At 39.4% G+C, this 26,256-nt stretch overlaps 1 protein-coding gene across 6 annotated transcripts in view; it reads left to right on the forward strand.

Moving 5' to 3' along the window:
• Positions 1-26,256, forward strand: part of SEMA5B (semaphorin 5B) — a 537,498-nt gene that overhangs the window by 465,397 nt on the left and 45,845 nt on the right. For 5 of the 6 annotated variants that reach the window (XM_089520263.1, XM_089520262.1, XM_089520265.1 and 2 more), the window contains 3 exons: positions 2,692-2,809; positions 15,839-16,020; positions 23,817-23,960. In XM_089520263.1, coding sequence (XP_089376389.1) covers positions 2,692-2,809; positions 15,839-16,020; positions 23,817-23,960 — 444 coding nt within the window. The remainder of the gene's footprint in view (positions 1-2,691; positions 2,810-15,838; positions 16,021-23,816; positions 23,961-26,256) is intronic. The other variant, XM_089520267.1, reaches the window with a different exon arrangement.

Consider the following 26,256-nt stretch of genomic DNA (forward strand, 5'->3'; position numbering starts at 1 on the left):
AAATGGAGGGCCACTCCACTTGGTGGATTAGAGCAAAATGGCCTTGGCATGGTGTGCAGTGCTGCTCTCCAGCCAGATTAACAGAACACAAATCCACTTCAGTGTCTTTGTGCTAAGTAGTCCAATGTTTATGTACCGTTACTTAGCTCTTGACAGCAACAGAATGACCACTTCTCCTTACCTTTTGTTTTGTGATTTCATTTTTGTTTTAAATCTTTTCTTTGGGGGGTGGGTGGATGATGGAGCATCACCCTCCAAAAATATTATCCGGAATAGTCAAGAAACAGTGGCATCACACACCTAATCCTAAAACACAAGACAGGTAAACTCTTGGAAAGGAAGAGCAAATCAGAAACGAGTAAATACTTGTATAGTTGACAACTGAAAGAAATAAAATGTTTATTTGGGGGATAAACTGTTTTTGGAATCCAGTACTGTTGGTCCTAGTGTGTTGAGCTATGTTAGAGGTATATTTTTTCATTTCTAGATAATTAACATTTAATGGGATTTCAAAGATTTTGGGATGTGAACACTTTCCATCTTATTTCATTTGATTTGGGGGTAGGGCCTGGATGCTTCACTTATACTCATGGCTTGGATTAGAATAAATCTCATTTCTCTTCTTTTACCTAAATTGGATTCCAGACATTCTCCTCTGAACCTCATCCCATTTGGTTGAACACTATCACCTTTATGACACTTCTGAAATACTTCTGAGATTTTGCAAGGGACTGCAGCAGCTGATTGCATGATTGTAAAGGATAAGATATGGAAACATAGTTTCAGACTTTCAGATGTCTGTCTGCATTTTTCTGTCCTCTGGGCTACTTCTTATACCTCTGGGAAGAGGATTGCTGAGAATTTGGTCTCCAAAGGACTTTAAACACTCCCTGAAAGTCAGCAAAGCAAAGCTGAATAAGATTGGAGCAGAATTTGGGAAAGTTACCTTTGCGAGACTGCAGTTCCCAGGACTCCCCAGCCAACATGGCTGGGTTATTAGATTTGTAGTCTAAAAAAAGCTACTTCTCGAGACTCTGGAATGAAGTCATATTTAGCCATTGGAAAGGATGGTCTTCTTTTATTTATTGTTGTCTGTCTCTTTCTTAGGGGTATGATGTATGACCCAAGACCCATCTAACTTGCTTATTGGAAGGGAACCTTCACAATTTTGAACAGAAATGCCCAGTCACTTTTCACCTTTTCATTTTAATGTGTTACCTAGCATCTGTTCTTGTATGCACAATAAAAAAGATATCTCAAGATGCTTAAAAGACAGTCAATTAATTGAAAAGGTGGGTGCATTTCAGCCAATTGACACTCTTACTTTAGATACAGAATCTCTAAATCCAGTTATTGCCTGTATGAAAATATTTGACTAATGTCTGAAGTTCTTTTTTTTTTTAATCTTATGCATCGATGGTAGAAAAAAAACATAGATAATGTTCAAGGATACATGGATGCGTCTGGGCTTGCATGTGTATGCATTAGACATTTGCAGTTTTGATTTTAAATGTGTATATGCAGGCTATAAGCAATGTGCAAACAGAGTGGTTTTCTGTAATGAGACATTACTTATTTATATGTTCTTCTTTTGTAGTTTTATATAGTCCACTGAAGAAGCCTGTAAAAGTATACATAGGCCAAGAAACGTTGGGATGTTAGCTAATAAACCCCATCTTTCAAGCATTTTGAGATCTGTCTCTTTTTTTCTCTTGTGTTCATTGTCCACCCCCCAGTTTTTGCTATTTCTATTCTTGTAGGGTCATGTAGTGTGATTTTGTAAAGGGAAACATTTTAGGAAAAAAGACTTAAGAGAAGTGTAAACCACTATCAAGTAAGGGCATTTTCCTATTAATGCTAAGTATGGTCTTTGAATTCCCTGCAGTTACGTCAAATGGAAAGCCATATTAACAGCATGCACATTGAGCTTAACATTTTCTACACAACATTAACTACAATCAGAAATTATACATTCCACAATAAAACTGTAGTTGGCATTGCTTGCCAAAATAAGTTCCAGTTTGATTCATGACTTTTCCTGTATTTTGAAAGTTTTAAGCAGCTATTTTTGTTAAATCACAGAATGGGGGTACACTTACAAACAATAAATATGGAAAGAAATATCCATTGCTGAGCACTACACACAAAAAATTCTGAATAACACTTGCTTTATGACTCATTTTGAACTGGTTGTACAAGGTTATATTATAAATGCAGCCATTTTCCAACAAATAAAAACCAAGGCTAATAACCCTTTAACATTGGTCCACTTGCTTTTTTTACCTTGTCTAACTTCCCTGGGTTGCTTCTGAAAACATTCTCACAGAAAGAATTTTATAGGCAAATGGACTCATGCACCTTTGTTCACAAAGACAAGTGCTCTTTGGTTGCATTTGCAAAGCAATTCTTTGTCAACCCTTGGGCCTTTAAAATGGGTGAATGAGTTTTGTTTTTCTTTCCTTTTTTGTTTTATTTTGTTTTTGCAGAGAAGCTATCCTTACCTAGTTATTCTAGCCATCTTGGAACCTTTTTTCAGTAAAACTCAATTTTAAAAGAAATTTGTTTCTGCAGCTGTTGCTTGGCATAATTGACTGCTGTCTCAGAGAAGCACTGTACTTGAATAACTTGTTTTAAAACTTCCCATCTGTGAAAGAACACTAACCTTTTCTCCCCCTCTTTCCACACACACAGTGACTGCCTGGGAGCAAGGGACCCTTATTGTGGCTGGGATAAGAAGCAGAAGAGATGCACAACCATTGAGGACAGCTCCAATATGAGCCTGTGGACTCAGAATATTACAGAGTGCCCTGTAAGTAGAAACTTAAATACTGGAGAAATGTATGACCAGTATTTGTCAGAGATGATATATAGGAATTTTTGTGGTGTGGTTGCCACATCTGTGTCATTGGCTCCCACACTGCAGTGGTAATGTCAGTAAAGTGTCTGATGTGGTTACTTCATCTCCCAGTACCACAACTCTGTCTGGACTGAGGGCACTGGTGTGGAGAGAATCCATGCTACTCCCCTGATCGGAACAATTTCTAGTCGCAAGCACTTGTGGTGTGAGGACTCAGTCAGGGGGCTGCAGCAATCTTACCACCATGATTTGTATGAATTTTTTCTCCAGCTGACAGACATCCATGTATCTAATGTCTTCCCTCTCTCTACAGGAAGTGGCAGTTACTACTGGGCTAAATAGAGGAGTAGATTTAAGCATCTTGTTTATGTGGTTTAGTCCTTTTTATTTTTGCACAGTAGTCTAGTCATATGGAATCTTCACTGGATTCAGTCAATATGCTGAGATGGCAAAGATACAGCAAGGCAATGTATATACATGGCTCATGTGATAAATCTTATGTTTGTGTGGCTCATGTGATAAATTTGCATGATAAATCCATTTCAGGGAAACTACAGCCCACATTCTTTACCTAATCACTTATATTTATGAGATGGAGGAAAGAAGTGTATATTTATTAGCAGGTATAGCAAAAGATAGCTGACATCAACAAGAGGGAATAAAATTGCATTGTTCTTCTTTTTCTAACCGATATTAAAAAAGGAGCACACACACTCTAAATAACATCATTATAGTTAAATTTGCAGAACAAGATTCCAGTCATAGAATCATAGAATAATGGAGTTGGAAGAGACCGCAAGGGCCATCCAGTCCAACCCCCTGCCATGCAAGAAATCCAAATCAAAGCATCCCTGACAGATGGCCATCCAGCCTCTGTTTAAAGACCTCCAAGGAGGGAGATTCCACTACACTCCGAGGGAGTGTGTACCACTATCAGACAGCCCTTACTGTCAGGAAATTCTTCCTAATGTTGAGGTGGAATCTCTTTTGCTGTAGCTTGCATCCATTGCTCTGGGTCCTAGTCTCTGGAGCAGCAGAAAACAAGCTTGCTCCCTCCTCAATATGACATCCCTTCAAATATTTAAACAGGGCTATCATATCACCTATTAACCTTCTCTTCTCCAGGCTAAACATACCCAGCTCCCTGAGTTGTTCTAGGGCATGGCTTCCAGACCCTTCACCATTTTAGTCGCTCTCCTTTGAACATGCTCCAGTTTCTCCACATCCTTTTAAAATTGTGCCCAGAACTAGACACAATAATCCAGGTGGGGCCGGACCAGAGCAGAGTATAGTGGCATTATTACTTCCCTTGATCTGGACACTATACTTTTATTGATGCAGCCTAAAATTGCATTGGCCTTTTTAGCTGCTGCATCGCACTGTTGACTCATGTTCAACTTGCGGTTTACTTGGACTCCTAGATCCTTTTCGCATGTAGTCTCGTTCAGCCAGGTGTCCCCATCCTATATCTGTGCATTTTATTTTTCCGCCCTAAGTGCAGTACCTTACATTTCTCTGTGTTGAATTTCATTTTGTTAGCTTTTGTCCAACTTTCTAGTCTATTCAGGTCATCTTGAATTTTGATCCTGTCCTCTGGGGTATTAGCTACTCCCTCTAGTTTAGTTTCATCTGCAAATTTGATAAGTATGCCTCCAATTCCATCATCCAAGTCATTGATAAAAATGTTGAATAGCACTGGGCCCAGGACAGAGCCCTGTGGGACCCCACTGGTCACTTCTTTCCAGGATGAAAAGGAGCCATTGTTGAGCACCCTTTGGGCTCAACCGGTCAACCAATTACAAATCCATGTAACAGTTGCCTTGTCTAGCCCACATTTTACAAGCTTGGTTGCAAGAATGTCATGGGGAACTTTGTCAAATCATCAGCCTTTATTCTCATACGTATTGCATCCAGTACAAGCTGGTAACTATAAGCTGCAAGTGCAACTTTGCATCTTGAATCAGGTTCCCAAAGTAGAAGGATGTTTAAAACAGGCTTCCCTAGCTGCATTTTTTCTTCCTTTTTAAATAACATGCTCTTCTGCCATTAAACTGCTTATTGTGCTGAGGTTATAGATAGCTGAGGTTTCTTAGAGTTATATCTGCATCATCCCAGTTTGATTGTGAAGTTGCAATGCTGGTGTGTTTACTTCCCTTATAATTGGCACCTAAGCTCCCTGCCCCGCAGTAGCCGTGGGAGCATTAGTCAACCCATCTTCTACTTGGCAAGTTTGTGCTTCTTATTTGTTTTTTCAAAGGATTGTGTGTTTATAACCTTCCTGGGCTGTCCTTGGGATACAGTGCTTTTTGACTGTACATGCTGTTATCTCGTTCAGTTTAATGCCTCTGTCTGTTGATAGGTGTGTTAATTCTTTACTTGAAGCATATCTGCCCCCAGCCACACAGAGAGCCTCCCCCTCCCTCTCAGTGTTTCACGGTCTTTTAGAACAGCTAGAAATACCCCATTGTCACTCATTTGGGTGTTAGCACAGAGGCAGAGGAGGAGAAGATTTATATTTGCTTTGGCTTTCAATTTGCAAGCCATGGCAGATTCCTTTTTACTGTGTATCATAATCTCAGCAACAGGAGTCCCAGAAATGAATACACAGAAACTTGGCCAGAGTCTTATTGTCATAAGAAATTCTCTTCCTGCCCCCATCATAATCAAATTGACCATGATTTTAGTTCATAGGTGGGAGCCTTTTCCCTGTGGTCCGCTCCCATGTCTCTCACATAAAATGTCAAAATAGGAATGAAATTGTGGTCATCCAGTTGCATTTTCCACCACTGCCATCATCATGTTCTGGCCTCAGAAGGTTCTGGTCTCATACTTCTTGTGCTGGTACAGGAAGTAGCCATACCACTGTACTTTCTCCCATCATGGCTTCTGTTTTCATAATCACCAAAAGTACATGGGACTGGATCAAGAGAAAGCAGTTCCTATGCCACAGTGGCATGATATGATAATGAGGTGGCACACTGGTTAAATGCCTATACTGCAGCCACTCACTCACAAACCACAAGGTTGTGAGTTCAGTACCACCCAGGGGCTCTGGGTCAGCTCAGCCTGGCATCCTTCCGAGGTCACTAAAATGAGTACCCAGCTTGTTGGGGGCAATTAGCTTACACATTGTGAACTGCTTTGGGAGTTCTTAAGTGTGCTGATAAATGGTATAGAAATGTACTTGCTATTACTGTTGCTAACTGCTGACAGTGAAATAGACTTCCTCAGAAGGTAGTGCTCTCTTTCCTTGATATTTTTTAAACAGAGGTTCGATGCACACATTTTAGGTATGCTTTACCTATGGACTGACAGGAAGTTGTACTACATAGTCCTCAGGTTCCTTTTTGGCTCTATAATTCTCCCACATATATATTTAATCATTACAAGAATAGTCTATATTGACAATAAACTTTGAGCACCATTTTTCATGTCTCTTACAGTGCTGAGGACAAGTGGAAAAACTGCTTATATACATCTAAAGCAGTGGGAGAGTGGGGTGAAGGATGGGGTCAAACCATACAGCTATAATAAAGGCAGTGGAAGGGAGAAATACAGCAGCACAAACTAGGATGCTCCTTCAAAATTAGAGGTGTCTTCATGTGGTTCTTCTTTCTTTCCATCTGCATTACATATCCTGTGCAGCCACCAGTAAAATGTATCTTTAGTGACCATTAACATCACAATGGGCAGTCTTTGTGGATTACTCCAAAGTGAATTAAGACTTAATTGAACAGCACTGGTGTGCACTGTATGTGGCTATCTCTTTAACCTTCAGGAGGCTGGGGCTTACTTAACATTGCTGTAAGGAAGAAATGGGGAAAGGAAACAAAAGGATGGATGGCTGAATGGTTTAACTGATCGACTTTGCTATATGGTACTACTGTATTTTTACTGAGATGTGACTCGAGGTACCCAGAAGAAGTGGCAAACCTGATAGCCATGTGAAAAAGGCAAAATGAATTCCTGGCTGCAGAATGTGCTTTTTTAAATATAGCCTTGTATTTTAAGCTGCCTAGAACCTTTAAAAAAAGTATTTAGATTAGTGACGGGTGGATTTTCTCTTGGGAATGGCTGGCTATTCATTGCACTCCTATCCCACTCTTCCTCTGGAGATCTCTGATTAGAGCATTTTATGTGTGGTATCCAGGAGGTCTTCTTCCATCCCAAAATAGGGCCCTAGAAGTGGTTAATAACTATCATGAATCTTTAACATGGAAACAAACCCCCAAACAAATAGAAACTGGAATAATAAATAAAGCAGTTACCAAAGCTGCAGTGCTATACTCCCTTACTGGAGGCAAGCTCCAGTGTACTCAACAGGCCTTATATCTGAGAAGAACTGTCTTGTATTGCTCTGTAAATCATCTTCAGTCATCCTAGTGAACAGTGTATCAAGACAGTATTTTAAATTTTAATAGATGCCTAAAGGCACAAAGTCACAGATCTTTCAGACAGAATCTTTCACAACCTGGGTGCCACCACCTTGCCATTCCTTACATGCTGGTGGACTATGGAGCAGGTCTCCTCTGAGGATCAAAATGTGCAGAAAGGTTCATAGAGGCAGAGGCAATCTTTTGAAATACCCAAGCCCCAAATTAAAAAGATTATGTGAAATGAACTGATAGCATTTCTGTTCATTCATTTCAGTACAAATAAACTGTCTCCTCTTCCTCTTCTAAATGAAGAGAGGTAGCTTGCTCAACTAGATACTGGTAGGAATGTCTCTGTTCAGGTTTTCTTCTCCCTGCCACTACTTTTACTAGGGAAGAAATTTGGTTGATTTGGGTTTGATTGCTCTAACCTTGTGAGAATGATCTCTTTTAATTTATATGGGATAGGTGTAGGGGCAGTTTTTGAACAATTCTCATTTCATCACATAGCTGCAAAAAGAGGGTTATATATTTCTTCCCCTGAACAGTAGATTACATTTACTTGACTCATTCTTCATTTCACACTGCCGCTCTTCAAAGAGCAATAGGGATAGAGCAAAGAAACATTCCTGCCTGTAGGGAAAATATACCCTTATTAGTGCAACCTCATAAATTATTTTTTTAGTGCCCTTTTGCTGCTACTTCCAATTAGGCACTCAGGAAGGGACCCTCGGAACTTACAATGCTGCACAGAAAACTGGTGGCCATGATATTGGAATAAAAGAGTGGGGATTTTACTGTGGGGAATAGTAATTTTATGTGTTTTCAGGAGGGTTCAACTTCCAGGGCAAGCAATGTGACACTTGTTCAAACTTAATAAACAAAAGGGCAAATATCTCTAAGATGATGATGTTCTTCTACAGTTTGAAATAAAAGAAATGAGAGGCTTGAGCCAGGATTTTCATGCTTGATTGGGAGCCTTTTTCCTCCAGGCCCAATCACTGAGGTCAATTAGGAATTTATACTATGAAAGCCGTATGAGATTTGGCTTTTATTTGGCACATGTGACACATCCGGTTATGATTAATAGAAGATTCTTTTACACTGGCTAAAGCTTCAGAGATTAATTTTAATAAAGATGGTGTTTAACTTCTCTCTCCTCCACCTTTCCTAATGGCATTGCATTCGCTTCAAAAGAGGCACTAAGGAAGTTATTGTCTGACTAGTTCAATGCATATTTTCTAAAGCAGAATCTAAACAATTTATTCTAAAGAAATTGCTTCAGAATGAAGGATGGAATTAGAATCCATATATTATTAAAGAAAAAAAATGTTTCCACACTTGCAATGCATTTTGAAATCTTCCATGTTTATTTAATTTAAAATTGGTTGCTTTCCCAATGCCAGCCATGAGCCAACAATTGTTGCTCTAATTTCCTTTTCTTGTTTCATCCATTCTTTGCTGATTAATTAAAGCACCAAGACAAATTATATCCCTGATTTCTGTGCAAGTACATAAGAAGAGCTTTGCTGGATTGCAGGCAGGGTCCATGAAGTCAGTTACATTCTCTGTCCAACAGTGGCCAATAGAAAAACAAAACTTTCCATCAAAACCAGCAGGAGCCCTAGCTGAAAACTTGCTAAGGAAATAAATAGCCTTAATTAAAAATAACACATTCGGACTCAGATGTGGGTCTTTGTTTATGTCTGTTGGCATTAGAAAATGAAGCAAAATAAATGTCAGTGTAGTTTGGAAATCTGGGATTTATACAAGCTTTAATTTTCCTGATGCAGATGGTTTTTCTGCTTCATGTTGCAGAATCTAAATCTGCATCAGAGAAATTCCATATCCACTTTAATGGGGAGAGCCCAAAGGGTTGTATGAAATCTATCTTTTCACTTGGAGTGCATCCTCTGTAGGTGGGGAAAATGTGTGAGTAAATAGCAGGTTTATAGGAATTGGCCTACAGCTTCTAGGAGTCATTGATTCAGAGTAATTTTGTTGATTTAAAAAAAAACACATACCTTAAGACACTTCTTTATCTACTACTCATTTTTAACTTCCAATATAGGGTATAATGTAAACATAAAAAGAATATTAAGGCTGCAGGTGTGCATATACCTTGTAAAAGAATATTTTTAATGTGATGGAATTAGGGATGCAATTGTTCAGTTAGTTTCTTCCTGATTGAAGCAATGAATAATTTTAGAAATGTTCTTCCTACTGGAAGAAAATCTTAGAAAACTAGGTGTTTTTTGAAGCCTATTTGCAATTCAAGGATGTCATGGCTAGCCAAGAGAAGGACGAGGAGGCGGCCTTAGCTCCTCAGGTGCAGGAGGTACCTGAGGCTGTGCCAGATCCCAGCTCTGCTGTCCCAGCCCCCATAGTTGTGGCTCAGCCAGAGATTAGTTCTCTGGGGTCTCCTGCAGAAGAGTCTGAGATTCAGCAACCTAGTCTTGCCCCAGTGGAAGTATCAAGCTTGGGAGACTTAGAACAGCAAAGCCTGAAGATTCCTCCCTTTAGCCAAAGGAGGGCTGAAAGGGCAGGCCTGCAGCGATCGAGAAGGCTTGCAGAGAAGCATGCTGCAGATGAGAAACAGCTGTGATAAGGGAGTGTTTCTGTGCTTTAAGGCATCTGGAGAATGCCGACCCCATGCCAGAGTTTATCACAAGTTTCATGTAATGAATGCTGTTGGCTCCTGTGTTCTTGTTCCTGGACCCTTGGCGTCCTAGACCTGTGACTATCCTTGAACCTACGACCTCAGAACAGACTCGACTACTCAAACCTTCTGGCTTCCTCGACCTTGGACTGAACTGGCTTTTGTGACTTCAGGAATCCTGACTCTGGCTTCAGTTTGTTTTCTTCGCTGTGCCATCGTTATCAGCATGTGTTCGTGTGTGCGCTGGCAGTATTCCCGGACAACATTCCCATGTTTAGAGCAATGCACACCAACTGGTTCAAAGGAGGGCAGTGTCAATAGGTTGAAGGAATTTGATACATTCACCCTGGACAGGATGATATTATGGAAGAACATGATAGGCCCCACTTTTAAGACAACAAGACAAATACTTGTTCTCTGTTTTCCCAGAAGATAGGACTAGAACTGTTGGGCTTACATAACAGGATGCTGGTTTTTAGTAGATCAATAGACACTTAACAGTAAGACCATTTTGAAAATGGATATACAGTTGGCCCTCACTATTTATGGGGGATTGGTTCCAAGGCTCTACACAGATACCTAAATCTGAGGCTGCTCAAGTCCCTTGTATAAGAGCACAAGGCACCTGGCAGGGGGAGGGGAAGCAGGTGGAAAGATCCTTTCCCAAGCTCCTCACCAAAGACACAGGTGGTGGGATTGCTAGATCTCAGGACAGAAAGTTGGAGGCCCCCTGTAGAGTACAACTCTGTCCATAGCCAACATGGGCCACCACCAAATCAGGTTGTCCAGTTTCTGGAGGCACAGGAGGTCAGAGAAGCTCCACTGCTGGAACAGAGGGGGCCTGGTGGAAGCTCGAGTCAGGCTTGCATCCTTCCGAGGTCGCTAAAATGAGTACCCAGACTGTTGGGGACAAATTAGCTTACTTGCTAATTAGCTTACTTGCTGTTCACCGCTATGATCTTTGGAATAGCGGTATATAAATAAAAAAACAAAAAACAAAAACAAAAGTACGCTCATGGCCAAGATGGAGGAGAAGACAGCTTTTTAGTCCATAGCTGGTTGAATCACACATAATAAACCAGTGGATATGGAGGGCCAACTGTAGTTCCTAAGAGAACAAGGGATATTCCCTTGTTTGGTAGTTTTCACATAGAGGTCATCTGTTGAGGGTGCTTTAGCTCTGGACTTACTGTAATGAGCAGGAAGTTGGGCTTAAATTTTTTCTCCAACTCTATATAATTCTATAATTTGATTTCTTAACCAGAGTTCTGATCTTAGGTTCATATAATACAGTCAGTTCTCTGTATCCACAGATACTTTATCCACAGATTCAAGCATCCATGGCTTGAAAATATTCCAAAAAATATATAAATTACAAACAGGAAACCTAAATTTTGCCATTTTTATAGGGGAAACCATTTTAATATGTCATTCTATTTAATGGGATTTGAGCATCCATGGAATTTGCTATCCATGGGTATGTGCTGGTACCAAACCGCAGTGGATAACAGGGGCCTACTGTATATCTAGATCCTGGTTCATGCCCTAGTGGTCTCACGACTCGATTACTGCAACATCCTCCTGGTTGGGCTTCCTCTCTCTCACCTCCGTCCTTTAATTTCTGTCCAGCATTCAGCTGCACGCATTATCACATCCACCCACCGCTCTGACCACATCTCTCCTGTGTTGGCATCCCTTCACTGGCTCCCACTCCCTTTCCGCATTCAGTATAAGCTCCTGCTGTCAATGTTTAAAGCCCTCCATGGGCTGGCCCCTCCTTATTTATCAGACCTTCTTTCTCCTCACCTTCCCACCAGGGCCCTCCGTTCTGGTAGTCAAGGTCTGCTGTCCCAGCCCAGGATTTCCTCTGCCCCATCCCGGATTCGCCCCTTTTCACTTGCTGCCCCTCACTCCTGGAAACTTCTTCCCCCGCGAGCAAGAGCCATCACTTCCTTAACCAGCTTCAAAATGGAGCTGAAGACCATCCTGTTCAGAGAAGCGTTCCCAGGCATTGCATAATTGTCATTTGCTATTTGATGTTCTTTTGTTTGTTTTATTGAATCATTTCCTGTATTGCTATGTATTTTATATGTATTATCTTACTAGACAGGCCCCTTCCCCACCACCACTCCCTTCTCCTTCTGTGTCATGTCTTTTTAGATTGTAAGCCTGAGGGCAGGGAACCGTCCAATTAAAAAGATTGTATGTACAGCACTGTGTAAATTTACAGTGCTTTATAAATAAAAGTTAATAATAATAATAATAATAATAATAATAATAATAATAATAAATATTCCTCCCACTCCTGTAACAAGACTTTTAACATTGTAACATTCCCAGTGAATAATAATCTACAAAGTTACTGTTCAGTGTTTGGGAAGATTTTCTAATACATATGAGTATATATCAGTGGCTCAGAAGCACTACTTCAGCATCTGAGATTTACATGTCCTCAGTTTACCTTCATGGTTCTTGACCCAGCTAGTGATGTCCAGGAAGAAACCTGGATCTCCTCTTTTTGACTGGAGTTGACAGACTTAGTGGCTGCTGTACATCTGTGAAAGGTTACAGTGATCTCAAACCAGCAAACAGCTGATGCCTTCCTTTTTCTAGTCAGGGAGACATGGCAAAAGTATGTTTTTCTCTTCAAAAAGGCATGTTTATAGCCACCATGTGTATTATATCCAGTCTCAGTATATTATAATTCCTTGGTCTCCATTTAATTTTAAAAAATGCATCCTTGTGCATTACTTCTGGTGCAATAATGCATTTTTAAAAAATTGTATCTGTAAAAATGATAAGAACTACCCTGATTCTATTTTTCTCGGGAGAGCAATAAGACTTCACAAAAAGAAGCTTGCACAGGTTCTCGTAAAATGCAAGAGACTTCAAGGACAATGAAGAAACTTTAAAAAGATACACTCTGGAGTTTATCGCACCACAGAGGGAGGCATGGAAGGAGAACAAGTGGGGGACGCATTTTACTGCACACAGAAGTCCCTCATTCATTCTGTTCCGTTCCTCATCCGTTCCCCATCTGTCCCAGAGGGACAGAACAGTTCTTTGATTCAGAACAGTTCTCAAAAATCACACTCCTCTAGCGACAGATTGAGAAGGAAAGGGAAGGGAAGGGAACGAGTGAGGAACTTCTGTGTACAGTAAAATGCGTCCCCCACTTGTTCTGTTCCCTTCCTGGCCCCTTTTGGACCTTTCTCCGACCGTGCGATAAACTCCTATATATACATTGCCCACCTTTACAAATTCTTGAATTGCAGTCTGGAATAATAGCATATTCTGCACAAAGTAAATTGAAAATACTATTACTTTGGCAGGGGGGAAGTAGAATTCAGGGGGCACAAAATGCAGAACCATCCTTACTCATAACATTCTTGCATATACATTCGCTTGTATGTTGGTATGAAAAATCACAATACTTTTCTCTCTGCCGTTTGAGAAAATAAATATTTCTCTGTAATATTCTCCCCATATTTAAGCATCCTGAAATGTTGTAGGGGAATTCTTCTGTATAAAAAAATACACTTTATACTTGTTTATTTCTCTGCATAGGAAACCTGTACAGGAAACAAGTTTTTTGAGATAAAAAATTACATGCTCCTCCCCCCCCCCCCCCCCCCCCGAATAATGCTTCCACAACACTTCAGGACATTTGAATAGGGGAAGAAAATTGAACAAAATTCTTACTGGTCTATTATTTTTCGCAGTAGGGTTCCCTGTATATCAGGAATACTGTTTTTCAGCCTTGGAACAAATAATGAATATTCTTTCCATCCTTACTCTCTACACCAGCATTTTTGCTGATTCTTACAATGAACAAAATGCCTTGAGGAAACCATCAGTTTGCATACACAAGCAATCTGTTGCTGTCCAGTGATTAGCATCTTGCACCCCATCATATATTTCCTCTGAACTTGGACTTGTGTAGAGTCACCATGAATAACCATCTTGACTGTGTCCTCCATGAATTTGTCTCAATGCCATCTGGGTTAGTGACAGTTTTGTAACTTAATTATGAGAATGCCAGGTTGGCTGGGAGGGAGAGAGTAAAGATGAATGAAAGATTTCCCTCTTAACATCTATAAAAAGGGGGGGGAAAACTTGGTTGAATGCACCCAGTTGTTTCAGTTTTGCAACTTAGGCCTTGTCATCTTCCTGCTATTAATCTTACCCACTTTGTCTTCATCTTTCATAAATGTGTGATGCTTCTAACTAAGCCAAATAGTCCAGCTGAGCTTTATCTGGAGCAGAGTGGAGAAATCTCCGTAGAGTACTCCCCCATGATGTGTATTGTTTATGTACTTCTGAATTAGAGTGTGGTGAAAACAAAGCTTTGGAACAGATGTTTAAAGTCCTCTGACTACAGTGTGATGAGCATAATGACAGACCTAAATTACTTCCATGTCATTTCTCATAGACTTCAGATGGGGGATGGCTGTTCATAGGGGAGTGCCAAGGGAATGCTTAACTGTGCTGGAGGTGGGGTGGGGGGGGGGGGAGATAAACAGTGAACTAGGAGTGTATGATTTGTTATCCTATTTGCATTCCTAACTCATTGTGTGCTTTCAGATTTGCCTCGGATAAAAGCCATAGTATTTTGATTCTTTAGGGATGCATCCACACTGCAGAAATAATCCAGTTTGACCCCACTTTCACTTCCATGGCTCAATTATATTGAATTCTGGGATTTGTAGTTTGATGAGACATTTAGCCTGCACTGTCAGAGAGCTCTGGTGCCACAAGAAATTACATTTCCCAGAATTCCATAACACTGAGCCATGGCAGTTAAAGTGGTATCAAACTGGATTCTTTCTGCAGTGTGGATGTAGAAAGTAAGTGAGAAAAGAAAGATCCCTCACCCTTCTCTCCTCAGTATTAATTAGTAGCTAAGGAAAGTGTCTAGGGAAGACTTCTTTCCCACTTATCAACTGTGGGGTAAATGCTCCTACTCAGCAGATTATGGACAAGGCCTTTATCAGGAAACCATTCTGCTTCACTTGTGGTGTGTGTGTGTTTGGTTCAGATGATATCAGATTCCATTTGCAACCCACTTGCATTTTCCCACATCATCATCTGTCTTTTTTCCATGTACTGAAAATCTGTATAGGAAAAAAGTTAGAATAACTGCACAGTGTATCTTCAGATTGGTAGTGCTAGAAGTTACCTGTATGGAGGCCACCCCTCTTCTTTCTGAAATGAGATGAAGGAAAAGGATACGCTTAAGTAGAGTGACAGAAAGTGGACATCAGACTGTCCAGATGTTAGACTGCAGAACCCCTCAGATCTAGCAAATGAGTGAGGGACATTGGAAGTTACAGCCCAACAATATTCAGGGTGGAGGTGGGAGGGGCTTTTTTCCTAAAATAAAAGATACCCATATCATCTTCTTTTGTGCTGTAGAAGGATAAAAATGTCATTACTCAACAATGCACTGTGGGAGCAACAGAAATGAAAAATACAGGGATCTGAAACAGAATCTGAAACATCTTCCCATCAGCCACTGCTTGTCAGTTTGGTGCAATGAAAACATGGAGGATGTAAACCATATTCACTTAACATACTAGAACTGCTAATTAAAATGTTGCCATTGGTGTTTGAATTGAACTGCAGCCGAAATGAGAGTTCCCAAGCAAGAAGCCGGAATTTGTGCCATTTATTTAATCTCCTATTTCCATAAGGTATTCATTCTATTTCCATCCACAGCACGTGCAAGAGGACTACTGGGTGTTCTTGCTTTATGTTTACCTAGAAGAACCCACTTGTCTTCATGAGTTAAAGATGCAGTGTGGAATCCTGAGGCAAATATTGACATGGCATTGGAGAGAGAGGAAAGATTCTCAGACATATCTCTGTGTCTACAGCAACTTTGCATGCACTCCACAGCAGCTTACAGTGTGTACACTCACCACAATGATTTGTCTTTATTTAAATTAGGTGAAAAATCTGATGGTTGATGGGCGGCTGGGGGCCTGGTCCCCATGGCAACCTTGTGAGCATTCAGACGGAGATAGCACAGGCTCTTGCATGTGCAGATCACGGACGTGTAACAACCCTCAGCCTCGGTGTGGTGGACGTGACTGTGAAGGAGCCAGGATAGAGATTGCAAATTGCTCAAGGTACTCTAATGTGTGTGCCTTTTCTGTGCAAGAGAGATTAAGATGGTTGCTTTCATTGTCTATTGATTGTCCTTGTGTTACCTCTTGGTCAAACATACCTACAATCTTCCTGATGGTTTGGGGCACAACTTCCAAAGTCTCCTTACTATTGACTGTCCTAGCAGGGGTTGTCTAGGAATTAAATGTATAAAATATCAAGAGGGCTAAAGGTCCCTCACCTCTGTCTTAGAATGTCAAAGTGGGAACAAAAGAAGCAACCCTGTTGTAACTTCTTTTTATATAAGAACATAGGGTTTGGGGAGACATTGTTCCAAATTCCTTATTTAGGGCTGCTATCAGTGAACCATATGTTTTTTCACAAAATGGGTGTTATGGTAAAAAGAAAGAACCATGCACATGTCTAAAATCCTTAGAGAAAGGCAAGGATAAAAATGTAATAAACATAATATCCTGATATTGGAGATATTTCTCAAATGTAAAGGAAGTTTATCATGGCACCCATCTCTGTGCAACAAATTGGCAAAGCAACAATTCCCGGGTTCACATATTTACATCACTCAGTGCCATTCTTGGTTCTATTTCACATAATCACAAACTTGGATTAGAATCACCACAATTTACCTTAAAAGGGACAGGTTTTTGGAATGACAGTGACAACATGGGAATTGGCCTTATATGTGATAGTGGGTACTTGGCCATCTGCCTAGTATCCAGCCTAGTGTTGTTTACTGACATCAGCTCTCTGAGGCCTCTGGCACAGATCTTCTGCTAAGATCTGTTTAACTGGAAATGCTGGGATGAAATATGGGGCCTTCTGTATGTTGAGCTGTGGCCCACAGTGCACTCTGCTACTCAGCCATGAGATGAGATGATAGCAAGATGGGTGGGAAGTTCTAATAGGAAAATGGTATAGGTCTATTGTGAAGCAGAAAGAGTACTGCAAAGCAGACTTTTTTATTTGTATTTGTGTCCTCTTTATAGCCCCTGAAGAAAGCCCTTTTTAAAATACAGGCCAAAACGTGTTGGGCTTTTAAAATGAATAAGCAGTTGACCATCTTTGAGCACATGGACTCTGCCTCCTTTTTTTTGTTTCCTACTCTCTAGTGAAGCAGTCAAAGTCAAATCAGAACCTTTTCCCACCCACACCAGCACACACATGTATGCACAAAACTCTCTTGATGTAAAAGATAAACTATTGGAGGTTTCTGTTGATCTCCTGTGTCTAGTTTGGCTCTCTGTTGCATTAAAGAAATAAATTTACTTGATAATGAGAATTTAATCCATTAACATGCATTAGCCATTCTCTCTCTCTCTGTGTGTGTATCTCTACACAGACACACACACACACACACGCATGCATAGAATAGTATTTAAAGCATGATTAATAGACTTAGATTTCTCTCCCTTTGACCCCCATGTCAAGAGTTGAACTACAGTCAAAATGTTTGACCAAGAATGTTTCATTCGCTCTACTAAAACACCAACAACATCACCTTGCACGCTGTATATATGTTCCCCCTTGTATCTTCTGATTGCAGATCTGAAAATTTCTCACTGAACTGTGTTTTCCTAAAGTCCCATTTTAACAGATTTGTAAGAGTCTAGTACTGCTTAAATATTAAAACAAATGGAATCCAAACTAACCAACTTTTTAAAAAGTGCTGATTTGAGGCTTGGCTCACAAACTTTTGAAAAATGTAGGACTGCCCATAGGAAAAATAAGGCATAGTTATTATACAGATGAATGTCATGGTGTGTTAATGAAAAAGCAAGAGAAATCTGACTTTTCTCATTAATATAATATGACTGCTTCTGGCCAGGTAGCTGAGCTGAAAAGACAGTTAAGGCATCCTCTTGCTTTCCTGAGTCACCGAGCACCAATTTTCACATCTGTTATTTACCCTGAATCTGTGTCATCATGACCAGTCTGCATGCAAGCTAGTCTCCTGCTGTCATCATGGTCTTGATTGTGTGCCTTTTATTGGCTGTTTGTCCTCTTTTTTTTCTTTTAGAGTTGGAGAAACAACTATCTGGCAAAAGAATTAGTGAGACAGATATACATATGTATATCACAAGCTGCAAGGATGACAGTGTACACTTTAACAGTCTTAACTTATGTACTTGAAGGAATTTGGTTCACTTTTCTTTGGTACACCATTTTTGCAAAGACTGCTCTTCATCTCTACCATAACATTGTGGCCAGTGATGATGTACAAATTTTCCCCACACCATGTAGAATCGTTATGAAAAATACATTTACATATTTCATGTATATTCTTTAGTAGTTCTTTTGCAGATGGTTTCTCAACCAGCCTTCATTTTAACTGTTGTGACATGTGACTAGATTTCTTTCTCTCATTGATGGTAAATTAATGATTTTCAATTCCTTGCATACAGAATATTAGCTTTTGAAAGAAAAGTAATAGCTAAACTAATCTGACTAATTTCTAATATAGAGACTTTTAATCTGCAAGTAATTATTATAATCTTGTTTTTTCTTATAAAAACACTGTAGTAGACCACTGTTCCTATTTTCCAGAAGAGGAATTGAGAATGTTTTTCAAAACATCCAAATGTGCCAGTGATTGAACATGGGTTCTCTCTGTATATTAAAGCAAATGCATTTTAATTCAGTTGTCTGCTAAGTTATTCCATATTTTTGGACAGCCATATGTACAGCTGATACAACTTCACCATGTGGAGCGTTCTTTTTAATGAAAGAGATATAACATGCAAGAGACATAAGGCAGCTGATGTAATCATTTAGTCATTGCCAACAATATGATCTCCAAAGAACTGGATACTACAGGATTAGCCCACAGGATGTAGATGAGAAGTGCATTTACTGTTAAAATTTAGTGACTCTTAATGAATACAGCCATATGTTTGATCATCTCGCAGTCTTTACAGGCCTAGAAATTCCATTTTAAGTGGATTCATATGGCATTGTGTTGTTGTTGTTGTTAATTAAGGTGCTTTAAAAAGATTTTTTGTAATAACCAATATATAACATAAGAAATACCACTTGTCTAATGAACACTTTATTGAGAACTGTCTAAATGTAGAATATAAATTAACTTCTTTTTAAAAAACATAAATAATCTAAACAAATACGTACATATGTAGTAGAACTTTAGTTATCCAAATAATCTCGATGTGGTCCAAAACATTGAGACAATCAGATGTTTGGCTAAACAGATGACTTACTTACATAGGGCTATTATAGGTCATCATGAAGGCATAAGTGCGCGCGGGTGCACACACACACACACACACACATTAAGATAAAGATGCATCAAAATGTATCATTTTTGGAGGCTTTTTAAAAAGTATAAATGAAGTTCAGATACTTACCATTTTATTGTCTGTGTTCCCCTCCCCATTTTGTCTGGATGTACTAGAAAGGCACGTACCCATTTTTGGGGTAACATGCAGGGTTAGCTGTGTTGGTCATTGAGTAAATTCAAATAAAAATCCACAAAAAATGTAAACAAAAATCCACCAAGTAGTGATACCTTTATTGGCCAACTGAAATGCACAATATACTTGTTGCAAGCTTTTGAAGCTCCACTGGCTTCTTCATCAGGCAAGATGTTACATACCAAACAGGAGAAAAATCAGAGATGTTAGTAAGATGCCTGTGTTTTGTTGTTTCTGTTCTTAGTTAAGATGGTATGGGGAGGGTATCTTTAGCAGGCTGGCCCCTTCTCCTGCTGGCCATGTGGGAATTGGGAGATTTTCAAAGTCCAGAAAATTTAAAGTCAATTTGCATATCAATAAGGACTCCTCTGTTTATATGCAAATGGACTTTAAATTTCCTAGATTTTGCTCAATTCCCACATGGCCAGAGGAGGAGGGGCCAGCCTGCTAAAGATACCCTCCCCATACCATCTTAACTAAGGACAGAAACAACAAAAGGCAGGCATCTTATAGCATCTCTAATTTTCCTCCTGTTTGGAACGTAACATCTTGCCTAATGAAGAAGCCAGTGGAGTTTTGAAAGCTTGCAACAAATATATTGTGCATTTCAGTTGGCCAATAAAGGTATCACTACTTGGTGGATTTTTGTTTACATTTTTGGGATGATCGTTTGTAATTTGATACTGTGCCTTTCCAGCTAGGTAAAAAGGCAAAAGCAAGGTCTGGTTAAATCATGGCTTTAGTAAGTCATGGGGAGGAGTGGTTTTTCCTCACCTACTTGTGGAAGAAAAACACAACACTACTAAAATTGGGCTGCCAAAAGAATGAAGGAGCTGATAATGAACTTGAAAAGTGTGAATGTACTCAGATTTTAATTTGAATCTTCCTGCTGCAACTGGTGTCCTGCCAGTTATCCCCCAGTTGCCAGGCACTTTAATTAGTTCAATCAACTTTTTGAAAATGGGCACATCTGTTCATCTGTTCTACTTCCAGGAACAGAAGCAAGAGGATAGCTTGTGATACCCACTTGGTATTGAACTTTAGAAAATAGCTAGCATCACTTAAATCAGGACCAACAAGTTAGGGACAGCAGATATATTGAAGTGAATGAAAAACTGCATTCTGATGGCTCGTAATATGGTAAAATCTTGAGGGTGGGGAAATGACTTTGTTCCTGAGATTTATTTTATATTGAGATCATTTTTTTCATTCTACAAAAGTCACTTACTTGTTTGAGAAATAAGCAGCATATTCTCAGCCATTCTCAAAAGATTTGACCATCATATCTGAACGTTTGTTTGTTGCTCTCTCAGTTGTTAAATGATGTTCTTGATATTAATACAGTCTTTTGGGATTTTGATTTAATGCAATTTTTCTGAGGAAAAGCGGTGGTGATGGAAATTACTGGTGGCAGTTTACTTATTTATTTTTATCTTCCCTTTAATAATAATAATAATAATAATAATAATAATAATTTTTTATTTATATTTCCCACCTCTCCCTGCAGATCGAGCTGGGATTACAGCAAATAAAATCAGCAGCACAAATTAAAAATGCCATACTATATAAAATAGTCAATAAAACCCCACAAAATACTGGTACAATCATCAAAATAGCCAAATCGTCATCTGTTTTCTATACTATCGAATCAGGTGTGGAGAAATTCTTTTAGGATCAGCTATAGAAAGTCAGATGGATAGGCCCACCGGAAGAGATCCATCTTAAGTGCCTTCTTGAAGGCTTCTAAGGTGGTGATGAGAATGTTTCCAGTTTCCAAAAAATCCTCATTTGGTTTATCTTTTATACTCTGCCTCAATTTTAGGGGCTTATTCTGTAAACTTGGCTGATGGATTCTTCCATTGTTGGCACTTTGGTTCATTCTCATTTTGGGGCAAATAGTATTCTTATAATCCATATTTTCTATTCAATTCCAGATCCATAATATCCAACAGAAACATTTCTGATGACATTTACAAACACTACCTTTGAAATTGTGTGAATTAACACACCAGCCTTAGACCACACATCGATTTTCACATTATGGCCCATATTTTGTGGCTCACCTTATCATGCATTCTTTTTAAAAAAAAATTATTAAGTTTGTACAGTATTTTCCCCAGATCAAGAGGGGCTACAAAAGATCTAAATAGATGCTGTTTGGAACACACACAAGTATAAACACAGAAAAATTTTTTCCCCGGGATTAAAACCATTTAAACTGCATCCATTTTAAAAGTATGAAATTAAAATAGCGCAGCATACCATTTAAAGCTATTTCTTTATAAATGTATACAGTTGGCTCTCCTTATCCACAGATTCTTTATCCATGGATTCCAGCATCCACCGTTTGAAAATACTATAAAACTATACAAATTCTAAAAAAGCAAACCTTAATTTTGCCACTTTATATAAAGGACACCATTTTACTACTCCATTGTATTTAATGGGACTTTAGCATCCACAGATTTTGGTATTTATGGACAGCTCTGGAACCAAACCCTAGCAGATACTAAGGGCCCTTTTATCTACAAGGTGATAGAAAGAGTGAGCCTAATCTCCTAGAAAGGGAGATCCAGAGCCTGGGGGAGTTACCAAGAAGGGCTTGTCCCATATTTCCACCTGACCTGCTGTGAGGGTGGTAGGACTGAGAAAACCTCTCAAAGCCTGGAACAGATTGTGTCCTTCACCTAGCCTGGATCGAATGGTTCAGCACTTTATACTGTAGGCAGTACCCAGAACTTTTAACTGTGGCCAGAAATAGATCAATAGCAAGTGGAATTGTTTTAACAAAGGGAACTAGCCACAGCTTTTCAGGCCAACTGAGGTTTCCAAGCACTTTTCAAAGGCAGAACTGTGTAGAGTGCATTATAGAAATCCAAACAGTTTAGAACTAAGGCATGTATCACTGTGCCCCAATCTGATGCCTCCAGACATGGGTGCAGCTGGCATGGTAGCTTTAACCACAAATACACGCCTGGCCATAAATGACAATGAGTGAAAGGTATCCAGGCAAGGAAAGCAAGTGACATTGAGGGAAAGCTTTTTGATAAATTAGCAGCGAGCAGCAGTTAAAATACTGGATTTAGCAATCTACCTATTCACAATCATGCTGTACAGTCAAAGTATGACCGACACTAATGCTAGGAGCATTAGAATCTTAAAAATACTAAGTATTATAAAAATATAATAAAGTTATTTCGTCTACATGGTTAGGAAATTTTAGTTAAGATTTTGGACTAGTGATGCTTTGGTTTAATGTGGTGGCATTTAGATTCCATTGGGACATTATACTTGCATCGTCCCTCATTTGTGAGTAATTCTTGCAGAAATGTACAGCTCTCCACCAGAAGTTCCCACTCAGTTGCCATACTGCCTCTCTGCCTTTTCACTGTGTCTGACTGGCAGCCCAGGCATGCTCAAGTCTCTTTCCCAAAGCCAGTCTCTTTCCCATGACTGGTATGATACCTCTTCCCTTCCCCGCTGTGCTGTTAGGCTGAGGGAAAGAGAAAAGGACCTGACCCCCACTGGCATTGCCTTGCTCCATTGCAGAGACCTACAGAACTGCTGTTCCTCTAAATAAAGGAGAGAGATGTATACATACCACACTATCTTGTTGCTCTGCCTCACAACAGCCACCTTAGCCACTTCATCCAGAGAAGCTTCACCTTCCCTTTCTCTACTCCTGCCCTGTAAGTCTGGTACAACTCCTGGGATCTAGTGTAAGGATGCTGGCAGGGCTATCCAATCTGCCAGCATTACATAGGCGTTCTTTAAAAAAAAAGATTCATACACTGTTCCAAGCTTTTAAAATGATGATGAAGAGTAGTACTTCTAGGGATGATCCTTTTTTCTTTTCCTTTTCCTGCTATTTTGGAGACTGTTGTCATAGTTGTGTCTGTTTGCTGCAACTTTTAATGTTTATCAGTGATGTCTTAGTAAGAGACCATAGAATATTTAATTGTCCTTGCTACCACCTGAATAATTGTTACCCTTCCAGTATCCTGTATATTAGTCCTCATGACATTATCATATAAATTTCACCAGCACACAAAATTATAAAGGATTGTTATGAGTGAGGGGGAAGGTAGAGTGTTGGATTTTTAAAAAAATACAAGCCCATTTATGTTTTATGATTATGCTTGCTTGAAATAGACATTGATGAAGACTCAGAGCCCATAGGGACTACTAACACTAACTTTCTGTCTGATTCTTGGGTTTAATTTTACTAACATATTTTGTAGAGCCAGTCACTCTGCACAACCTGCTGGGTACGCCATAGCCAGTGGTGTTGAATTTTCCATGAAGTTGAGAATAAATTAATTAATTAACCCAGATGCCATGTTTTATCTCTCTTCCTTCCCCCTCCCCTCTGTCAGGAATGGAGCTTGGACACCATGGTCGTCCTGGGCCCCCTGCAGCACTTCCTGTGGGATTGGCTTTCAGGTCCGTCAGAGGTCGTGTAGCAACCCTGCTCCGCGATACGGAGGCAGGGTCTGTGTCGGACAAAGCAGAGAGGAGCGGTGAGAATCGTTCCCCATCCCTAAACATCTTGGCTCAGAGATCTGGGTTTTTGTGGGTTTGGGGTTTTTTGAGGAATATCTATGCTACATGGATTAGTGTCCCTTCTCAGTTGTCTTCTCCCAGATGAACCTGGCCATTCCTGAGATCATGGTTTGAGGCCTCACTCATGATGGTCCCCATCTACATAGGCTGGGCAGCTGGCCACAGGATAGAGCCTTCTCTGTGGTAATGCCATGGTTATGGAATAGTCCCATCAGAAATGCTTATTTGCAACCCACTCTTTTATTTTTCAGGCACCGCTTAAAAACTATTTTGCTTTCCCCGGGCTTTCTGAGTGCTATAATGACAATACATTCTACTACTAGTGGGAAAGGTTTAATTTGTTTTGTGAATATTTCAGGTTAATCTTTGTTAAGATTGTTTTTATATTCATCTTTTAGGGTTTTTTATATTAAATTGTAAGCTGCTTTGCAGCCCCTGGGATAGAAAAGGAGGATACAAATATTTAAAGTACAGCAAGATGTTGTCATAGCATTTAATCACATCATGATTATTTAAAATAGGCATCTTTTAAACAGTGTGTCAGCATTAAGTTGTCAAGGTTCCTGAATGTAGATAGTTGCCTTTGATGTTGCATAATGTTGCCTCTCACAGCACAACCACTCTGAGGAGAATGCTTGCACAGAATTGCAAGACATGTTTTTTCTCCTCTAAAAACAAATCAAGGTGATGAGTGTCAGTACAAATGGACCCACCTGTTTGGGAAAAGACAGGTTTGTAGAATTACAAAAAAAGAATCTTAAAAACAATCTAAGGGGGCATCTCTCTTTCCCCCTACCAATCGGTGTAATAAACACTAAGTAGGTACATTTGGCAGGCAGTGCTGTTTAAGTATGTAGTTGTGAGGTAGAAATGAAATAATCTGCTGGTCATGACTGGCAGGAACTGATAGAAATATGCCTTCTAGAAGGCGCATTTTGCTCTGCAGCATTTTATATTTCACTTCTGAAAGTTTGTAACAGAAAACAAACAACAACAACAGAAGAAAATAAACACAACAGAAATAAATGTTCACAATTATTCAAGGAGATTTAAAGGCACTAACAGCACCTACAAACGGGAGGGGGGATTCATTATTGTTTAATCTGCTTTGTACAAAGTATGCTGCATGGCTGCTGCTTTTAAAAACAACTGTAGGATTAATACTTTGCTTGTTCAGGCAAATCAGCCAGTTGTCACCACTACAGACCATGGAGTAAAGCAGGTGGATATAGGTGGAAAGGAGTTGCCTGTGTACATAGAGGGAGAGCTCCTTGGGGGTGTTGTTAATGATGTTTATTTATTTATTTGTGTAAAATTACATGAAGTTAAAATTAACCTGTAAGGCAGTTCCTGTATCTCTAGCTTGTTGGCTTCTGCAAAATGCACCTGTAAACAGTCTAGACAACTTAGGGCCTTTTGATATGTAATGCTGTAAGCATGGAGGCAGTTTGTAGTCCTTTGTACCACAAAGGAAGAGTTATCCTAGCATGTTGCTATGAAGAAAAAGGCAATATACCTGTAGCAATGTGAAAATAATTTAATGTAAATCAGGTTTTAAAGCCCTATAATACCATCACTGGGGAATGGAATACATCCACAATTTGGAAGATCATGAGAAGACTGCATTCCATGACCATCAGTGGACCCAGGATTTGAAAACATAAGTGGTATTTTTCCTGAAAGTGCAGATGTATATGCAAAACATTTCTTGACCTAAAATATCTAAACAAGCATCTTTAGGGAGTTAGCATAAAATAGACATTTCATGTCGCTATTCCGAACTCTACATATTTCCATAGTTGACTAGATCCATGACCCTTGGAAAGTACAGATGCACATTTAATGCCTATAACTTACTATAAATTATTTATTGGCCTAGGATTTCAAACAGAAGCCTCTTCAAGAATTTAGAATGGAAAAGACCTTTCATTTCATTATTCTGAACTCTAGATATCTGCAGTTTTTGACAAGAAACAGTACTTGAAACAGTACTTTCACTGAACTTAAAGATAATAATTTTTTAAGGAATTGAATGATTAAATTGGAGTAAGAATGTCTTTGTTTTAAAACACACAAAATATATTTTTATTCAAGATATGTATAGAAAGTGTCATATGACATAGCTAAGTATCATTTTAATTTATACTGGGGTTCCTGGGGAAAATAGATAGATAGATAGATAGATAGATAGATAGATAGATAGATAGATGATAGATGACAGACAGACAGACAGATGTTAGTAAGCAAAGTGAC

Source organism: Sceloporus occidentalis, unplaced genomic scaffold (genome assembly GCF_023333645.1).
Source record: "Sceloporus occidentalis isolate IW3139 unplaced genomic scaffold, rSceOcc1.0.p SCAF_4, whole genome shotgun sequence".
NCBI classification, from domain to species: Eukaryota; Metazoa; Chordata; class Lepidosauria; order Squamata; family Phrynosomatidae; genus Sceloporus; species Sceloporus occidentalis.